This window comes from Centropristis striata, chromosome 13, assembly GCF_030273125.1.
Source record: "Centropristis striata isolate RG_2023a ecotype Rhode Island chromosome 13, C.striata_1.0, whole genome shotgun sequence".
Classification (NCBI taxonomy): domain Eukaryota; kingdom Metazoa; phylum Chordata; class Actinopteri; order Perciformes; family Serranidae; genus Centropristis; species Centropristis striata.
This window is the reverse complement of record NC_081529.1, coordinates 15520038-15529420: the sequence shown is the minus strand read 5'-3', so window position 1 is coordinate 15529420 and position 9383 is coordinate 15520038. Positions and strand designations below refer to the sequence as shown.

The 9383-nt window shown below is 39.5% G+C and overlaps 1 protein-coding gene across 1 annotated transcript; it reads right to left on the bottom strand.

The window, feature by feature from the left end:
* Window positions 1-504: 504 nt before the first annotated feature.
* On the bottom strand, window positions 505-3821 carry cldni (claudin i). Its single transcript, XM_059347783.1, has 3 exons — window positions 3775-3821; window positions 2126-2258; window positions 505-1014 (listed from the first exon to the last, which is right to left on the bottom strand). The coding sequence occupies exons 2-3, from the start codon at window positions 2255-2257 to the stop codon at window positions 505-507; spliced, it is 642 nt and encodes a 213-aa protein (XP_059203766.1). The 5' UTR covers window position 2258; window positions 3775-3821.
* Between the last annotated feature and the right edge of the window lie 5562 nt (window positions 3822-9383).

The following is a 9383-nucleotide window of genomic DNA, read 5'->3' as shown; positions in this document are numbered from 1 at the left end:
CTTTAAGTAAAATATGACGCACTAGTGGTGATTTTATACTTTAGTGTTGAGTTTAGAGCTTAGATTATCAAATAATTTTCTTCTCAAAATGCACTTTTTAAGGCGTCTTTCACATTTTCTAATCTTGAATTCTGGTTCTTTTGAAGTCAAACATTTCAAGAAAAAAAGCAGCTACAAAATATAGTTTATAATGTGTCAAAGCAGCAACCCAAATAAAATTAATTCTAATTCTAAAATCACAAAACTTGTGTAATGCGCAGAATCTAAACCATTTATTTTCTGTTTACTTCCAAATAGCTTATAACCCAGCACCTAGTATCACTAACATCACCAGAATAACTATGAAATGATAGAAAAAAGTTACAGGTATTGTCAGAATTCAGTATTTACAGAGACTTTTTCATGAACCATCCCCCAGGTGTAAGCTACTGTGTTGCTCTCCAGTCATTCCCCAACTGAATCCCCCTCCCCTCCTGTCGAGCACCAGTCCCCTTCGTAAAGCCACTACACGTAATTTTTATTAGGGGCGGAAGCGGCGCTGTTGCTGTAATACTTGGCGGTTCCACCACCACCACTGCCGAACTGGGGCCTGCTGAAGCAGCAGAGAAGACCTCCACCCAGAATGAGCAGCAAACCGGCAGCCCAGCCAATAAAGATACACATTCCCAGCTCCCTCTTCTGAGAAGCATGCACCAGGGGGTTGTTGAACTCTCGGACAGTAATGTGGGCGGACCAGCTGACGGCGATGAGCACCAAGAGGCCGGCCAGTATCATGCCCACCCCTGATACCAAGGTGATCTTGGGCTTGGCGTCTTCGTTCTGTACACAGGTGGTGAAGTTGGCTCCGCAGAACAGAATGAGTAGGCTGAGGGCGGCTAACATGCAGCTGATGATGGTCAAAGCGCGGGAGGCCTGCAGATCAGAGGGCAGCACCAGCAGGGAGTCGTAGTTCTTGCACTGCTGCTGGCCGGTACTCTGCACCACGCATTCAGTCCACAGGCCCTCCTGACTGCTCTACTCACATACACACAGACAAAAAGAACAGTGGTCATTCATTTCACACATCATTCATGTCCAATGTAGCTCAGTACAGTACTCAGTACTCTGTTTTGTTGTCTTTGGCGGCACCTGTGGCAGTAAACTGTAATGGCAAACAATAAATCCAGACCATACGATCACATCCACTGTTTGTTCCTCCCCTAGAATCCCTAGCAGTAGCAGAAAATCACTATGTCTATGTACCATAGCTATGTACATGTAATGGTCGCAGTTTTAAACACGTGGTTAACATTTCGAAACCATCACAGTTTCATAAATGCTCCCTTAAGTTAAGAAAGAAAACCATAGTCTTAGGAAAAGAGAGTTTGACATTAAATAAATAATACCAGATGAGATGTGATTAAGTGTCGATGCAGATAAAAATTTGATTTACCTACGCACATTGCAATGCACAAATAAATAAACAAAATTGCATAACTTTTCCCAGGAATCTTACCACAGATGGATTTAATTCTTAATACTGCAAATGCATGTTGCCTCATTCAGCATTGCATAGTGACTTGATTGACATTTATTAAAATGAAACTCTACAAGATTATTAATTTAATCTGTGTTTTTCCAGTTCTTGCTACTTTATACTTCTACTCAACAACAATCCAAGTTGAACTTTTTATTTACTTTACATTTATCTAACTCTTTCACAGATTCTGATTTTTCACACAAAACGTGATGAGCTCATAAAATGTACTGTTATAGCTCTTTCAATATTCATGATTTAATATACAACAATCAAAGTAAAAGTTTAAAAGCATGCTTAGCACTACAACCCATTGTGTGCAATCCTTTTATTTTATACAGAGAGAGTAAGTGATCAGCTTTTTCTTATTGTAAGCTAACAGCATCTGAAATCATTATCATCTTAGATTTAGTTGTTGTGTAGTGTTCATCTCTGTATTAAGATAGCAGGCTTTTTATCCGATGTGAACATTTTATTCATTAGATTAAATATACTGTACTTCCAGGAAAGTCAGAAGAACCCACTGTATATTGGGCTTCAAATGTTGGTTTAACCTTTCTGTCATACCTGCAAATTCTCTTCCCATTCACAACGACATTTTTTTATTACCTGTGCAGTCACAATGTTGTCTCCTGTGAAGGAGGACACCCTCCAGCGTGGGACAGCGCAGCATACAATGGCCCCGACCAGGCCGAGCACCCCGAGGGCCACACACACTATCTGAACTCCAGCAGATCCCATTCTGTTAGAGGACAAGAAGGAGAGAGAAAACAGAGGCATGAAGGTGACTGTTATAGTTTAAATACTCAATCTGCAATCTTTACGTTGTCTTCTTCCTTTTGTTGGTTTTGCCTTTGGATTTTAATTATCTCGCCTAAGATTTCAGATTTTCCCCTGTTTTCCAATTTCATGTCAAGAATTTTGTTCATCATATATATATATATCATTAACTTTACAGCTCCTCATGTTTCCCTAGTTTGGGCAGAGAGGAGGAGTTGTTGAATGTCCTGTACTGATCAAAGATGTAAGAGCCATTCATCTCTTGTTACTGTGGTGTTACTGTGGTGTTACTGTTGTACTGCGATCTCAAAGCTGAAAACACTCAGACAAACACCCGTTCCCTCTAACAGGCCTTCACAGGATTATGTTGCTTAAGGCTACGTTTTAAACAAACTCATGTCCCGACAGGCCCCGGCCTCCTGGATCCCCACCCAGGCCTGGCTGAGCCACTCCCTCACAACTTCTTACTCCGAAAAACTTCCCTTCTTGTTTATTTTTAGGTGATTTTATGATTCACCTTTATACAGATGAAAATTAAAGTCTGAGTCAAAAAAATCTGAGTAAAACGCACCGACACATGGCAGGTTAACTATGAGCGGTACATGAAAAGTGTTGCAGTACTTTCGATCAGAGGATCTTTAATTCATTAAAAATATCGCATTAAATGTTTTAACTCTTAATTGCTATTTATTTTAAATAAATGGTATGTTTTGACAATGGAAAAATAAAAACATTTTACATGAATATTTTTGCTAAACCCGAAATAACTAAATTAAAATGCCTATATTTTCTTTAGACATATGTTTTTTATTATACACACACACACACACACACACACACACACACACACACACACACACACACACACATATATGTATAATATTTAAAAAAAATGTTTGACAAGCAAGGGGCTTTCCTTTGTTCTCCCTCCATACAGACAATTCAATTGCTGTGCACATTTTGTTGCTAATTTCAATTAAAAAATGTCTAATAATAAACCTACAGCTGACCATTAAACCTTCCTAATGAAAAATTAAGGAGAGCCGATAACTGGGCTGTATTTAGACCAGGACTAAAATAAAAAGCATATGCGACCCAGATCACAAACTTTCACAGCAGATTGAACACTGAAACTAATTTAATGTGGGTCACTGGATTATAAATCTGATATTTGTGTTCCTATTTCTGAAAATCCTTTTTTTCCCCCCTCAACATTACTATTTTTTTATGCTTTCGTGACGCATGTGAAGTCTCCCTCAAAACAGGACAAAAACAAAACAGTTTTTGCCAAAATCCCAAAGAAGCTGCTGAGCCTTTTTCCCTCTCACACAGCTGGTTATTTTCACCTTCCACACCTTTTGTCAGTGCCCATAAAAATATATTAAAATGTATTCTTTGTCATTTCAAGCTTTTGCGGAATCTCTTTTCAAAGCAAAGGATGTCCATCTGAATAAAAGTAGATGCATAAAGATGCCTACCTTTTATTCTGAGTCCTCCAAACTTGACAGGAAAATTTAAAAAAAAGAACTTTCTTGTGATTCTTCTTCTCGTCCTGCTTGTGCGTTGTTTTGAAGATGTTGTTTTCTGATGTATAAGTGTTGTGCAGAGACTGTGGGGTAGGATGGCATATTTGTAGAGGAATGTGAGGTTTAGGGAGGGGTTCTGCTCCAACAGGGGAGGGAAGGACCTCAAGACCTGACTGGACTTGTCCTATACGTATGTTTCCCTCTCTTTTTCCACCTTTAGACCTATGGAGCTCAGAGGATTTATTACCCAACACGCTACTGTAGATAAATCTCAGAGTTTACAGGATAAAGAAAAATGTTGTGATGTTATAGCACCCTTGTTCAGAATTGATTTCAAACTGTACAGAGAGGTTGTTGTGATTTTAGAGATGATTCTGAGTGACTCATAATATTGTGACCATCATAGGTTGTCAAGAAAGAAAAAGAAGACTGAGTCATCTGGAGGCCTGCAGATTTCTCTCTCTGTGCTCCCCGTCCAAACAAATAGATACCGCCCAGGCTTCCATACCTGCACAGAGATCATCCCCGTTACACCTACCTCTGTCGAAACTGTGATGACGAATGTGAGGAGACTAATTTAGGAAACCGAGACAGAGTGGGTTGAGGAATTTTTGCGCAAGTGGGGTTTCATGGATGGAAAGAAAATGAGGAAATAAAAAGGAATGTTGTGAAAGAAATACATTTTTATTGACACATACAGTGAAACACACAAACCTATAGTTTGGGTTTGTATAATGTACAGACCTATTTAGATTTATTTTTCAGTTCACTTCGGTTCAGTGATGGACATTACATGTATATTAAGAGATGCTGTACATGATCTTTACAGCCTGACTGCTGCAGGAAGGAAGGACCTGAGATGTTGTTTCTTCACACACTTCGGGTGAAGTAGTCTATTGCTCTTAAAGCACCAGAGAAACCCAAAGTGAGTGAAGGAGCGACATCTCAGGTACTTCCTTCCTGCATTGCTCCTAGTAGACCACACACACCCAAACTGACAATAACTGCACTATAATGTACACAAACAGTGCAATATCAATAACTTCAATACCTCAATCAGGTCATTATCACTGTGCAATATAAATATTTCGATAATATACAATAAATATATCGTGCAATTTCCAACTGTTGAATCTGTCTATATTGTATATATTGTTCCTAATTAGGGCCACGGGGCAATCGCGGAGTTGCAGGACAAATTATATATCAAAACGTCCGGTTTGATCGGGATCGGTGTGCTATTACTTTTCTCTACGGAATACAAATTTTTCGCAACATAAGTAAGTAAGATGTAAAATGCCCAAAAAATTCTCATTGAAGAGAATGGGACGGCTGAAAAAAAATGAGTGAAAAAGAACAATAATTGGAGATTTTTAAACGTCTACTTCTCCTTAAACTTTAAACAGTAGACACAAGTCTTGTGTATCGGTGTATTAATCCACGTTTGGATAGGTCATATAGTTTTTTATCAATCCCTGTTCAATGACCATGATCATTTTTGGAGATTTGGAGAAGATTATAATGGGTGTGTATTGCATGGAATGTTCGTGTTACAGTGTGTGACATCATCGCCAGAGTGAAGAGGGAGAGAAAAAATTGTCAAAAAATTAATTTGAAAACTGCGCTCCAGGCCTCGTAAAGCTGTCAGAGTTATAGTTTGGGCATAGGACGCACAGATGCGCCACCAACACGCACCAACAGCCTCATTGGCTCCCATATTAAAAACGCAGGAAGATTTCTGAAAAAGGGAGATGTAACAGTTTTTTTTAGATCGCTCTAACAAAGCTATTTTTTCATTTTTCTTAAAACAAACAAACATATGTAGCCGTTCAGGAAGAACTCAGGACACTCAAAGTGAAGTCACTTCAATAATAGGTATTATGGTTTTGCCAAAAATGCTTTCTGTTCGAGGCCAGAAATTCCAGTCTGTCCACCTCTGTTTTGGAACATTGGCAGTTGGTGGCAGTTAATTCTGTTGATTGCTCTACTCTGATTGCCTTTGATCCTTTGATGTGATTACAGTTACAGATACACACACACACATGCGCGTAAGCACGTCGCACACTCCTCAAGATACACATGCTTCAAACACACACACACGCACACACACACACACACACACACACACACACACACACACACACACACACAGGTAACTTTATGTGATTTTTGTTACACACACAACTGTATCAGGGGTATTTTATGCCAGCACACTATACTTAAACGCCTAAAACGCGTCGCCTGTGCCAGCATAAAGTCTGATTAATAGGCGTGCTTACAGACACGCATATTGCGAGTACACCAGATAACATGGGTGACGGGTGAAAAGTGCCACCAGCGAACGTAGAGGACGCCTGTGTGTGTGTGTGTGTGTGTGTAACGCGTGTACGCCTATAACAGTTCAGCTGTTACACAGAGTCTCAGCTTCATACGGGATTGTGAAAGCAGAATTTATAGATGAACTCCAAGCCCCAACAGAGCTGTCAGGATATTTCTATCATTTTCAGGCCCGTTTTTATTTTCTTGATGATATTTAATGATAGCAAGGGTGAAAGGGATAATTAAAATAATTTCAGCTACTTAAAAATAGTAATAGTAAAGTGCGACGCTCACAGCCAGTTCCCAGTTCGCTCTTGGACATACAGTTCATTACGCATCAGCTGTAATGTACAAATTGAATATTAAGTAGCCATGCGGACCTGTCCAATGAATAAGGATGCTTCTTGAGTAATTTTATGCGCTTGGACATACAGTTCATTAAGCATCAGCCGAGTCGTGTACTTAAATTGCATTTAGGTAGACTGAAACAGCCTAAACTGTGTAATAAGTCTGTCTTGGTAAAACATGGATTGCTTTAATTGTGAAGCGAAGCGGCTGTTAAACTCAAAATTCGCCATCATAGTTTGATAAAAACATATTTTGTTACAAAAAATATAAACAAGTATGTAAGAAAGGAAATAAATGTATAATTGCATTTGTAACTCGGCCCTTGTGACCACCCTGGAACTCTTCGTTGACGGGTGGTCGTTATATTTGCGGCTCGCACCGCGTCGTGCTTTATTTCTCACAACGGCTGGCGGCTCAACCTTAAACAGTACAAGTAAACACTGGTGTGAGACAACAGAAAGATTAAAGGCCGGTGTTGTGTCCTTAATGGTTTCCACACTAACTTGTTACCGTAGGCTATGCGCATGTTCTGTTAAGCATGAGCTGTCCGTGGTACTGAAACACCAATCGCCGTTCATGTGAGGATTCTGTCTGATGTTGTGCTGTTCCTTAACACCTTATCTACTGTTTGGGTTCATCTGTAGTCGGCACTTTGTGCAATAAAATGATTTATTGTGCCGTACGATAGAGCCGATACGCATGTTTTGTCTTTACTGTTGTATTGTGTACAGCCTTTATAGAGCTCTGTTGGGAGAGCTTGTGTTATATAGGCAGTGTTTTATTATTTCTGCCTTCGCCACTGACACACAGTCTCAGCTTCATATGGTATTGTTTATAAGAAAGCATAACTTATAGATGAAGAGAAAGACTATCTCGTACATACCAGATAAACTTAACGTTTTTCCGGCCAAAACCGGAGGCTTAATTAGCCTGTTTTAGGAATGAAAGTCAGCAAAATGCAGCTTAAACTAAATGTTTTACCTTATTAGCTAACTACAAATATCTGTAAAACATAATGGATCTGTGCATAAGTGCCGAATTGGGTTAAACAGTGTAGATATAAGGTCCGATGGAATCATATTGTGGACTGCTGTCCACATGGCTACTGAATATTCATTAGATAGGTCCACATGGCTACTTAATATTCAGGGGTGACAGCGATTACAGCATCTGCAGGCAGGTAAACCTACCTAATTACAGCTGGTGCGTAATGAACTGTATGTCCGCGCTCGAAGCTGGGAACTGGCTGTGAGCGTCGCACTTTACTATTACTATTTTTTAAGTAGCTGAAATTATTTTAATTATCCCTTTTAGAGAGAGAGAGATTTCGTTAACAAGAAAATAAAAATGGGCCTGAAAATAATAGAAATATCCTGACAGCTCTGTGGGGGCTTGGAGTTCATCTATAAGTTCTGCTTTCTTATAAACAATACCATATACTCTGTGTAACAGCTGAACTGTTATAGGCGTACACACGTTACACACACACACAGGCGTCCGCTACCTTCGCTAGTGGCACTTTTCACCCGTCACCCATGTTATCTGGTGTACTGGCAATACGCGTGTTTGTACGCCAATGTAGAATTGTACTTAACAGTCACGCGGGTCTTCATGTCACGTATTTGAGGCGTAGTTCACCTGTCACGCAGCCGTCACGTAGGCGTATGCGCAACAACGCGTGTACAGCGTCTGCGTGACGCCTACGTTACGCCTGTCTGTCCATTGAAAGTGAATGGAATTTACACGCGCACGTTAGACGTTTGATGTCATCGCATAGGCGCTGTACATGCGTTTTAGTATAGTGTGCTGGCATAAAATGCCCCTCATACAACTGCGCATGTAAGCGCACACACTCCTCCAGATACACATGTTTCACACACAAACACACACACACACACACACACACACACACACACACACAAACACGCACACACATTTTGAGGTTAAAGGGCATAGGTTGCTGTATAAATAAATACTTGAGAAGGAATGCTTGTTGTAAGTGTGCTCCTTGTATATTATATGGTATTATAACATTACTAGTATTTATTGTTTGAAATCTCTGAAGAATCTCATCATAATGTACACACACAACACCCCCTCCGCTCCCTTCATTGGCTACCGGTGGCTGCGCGGATACGCTTCAAGACTCTAGCTCTGGCGTACTCCGCTACGAGCTCCCCACCGACATCAGGACCTCAGACAGCCTGTACATCTTCCGCCGCAGGCTGAAGACCTACCTTTTCCAACAATACCTCAGTTAAGTCATGGTCACCTAACACACACATATATATATATATATATATATATATATATTTTTTTTTTTAAATGCTCTTCTTCTTTTCTCTTCTTCTCTTCTTTTCTTCTTTAACATATAGCACTCCTGTAGCGATGACAGTTGGCTCTTAAAGTTATGTACTTACTTGATTCCTGTGGTCTATGTCTAGTACCATCAGGTTGAATGCACTTATTGTAAGTCGATTTGGACAAAAGCGTGAGCTAAATGACATGTAATGTAATGTAATGTAATGTACACACACCGGCAGTAGCCCTCGTGGCCCTTTCAGAATTTCCCCAGAGGACATTTTCTAGTTTTATATTTCATATTCTTTAAAGTGTTAATATTTTTTTATATTTGTTTATTGTTCTATCTTACTTTATCTTATCTTATCTTATCTTATCTTATCTTATCTTATTATAGTCTAGTCGTAATTTCTTGAACCCAGAAATGTTGAGTACCCTAAAGTTTTATTGCAGAAATGTCATCTATAGGTCTAATGGATGGAATTTAACTTGGTTGATTACTTATGTTGAGATGAGAAAAAAATGTATTTCATGTTTTTTGTATTTTAATGTTTACATATGCAAATGAGGCCATAACTCATCAAATATGCACT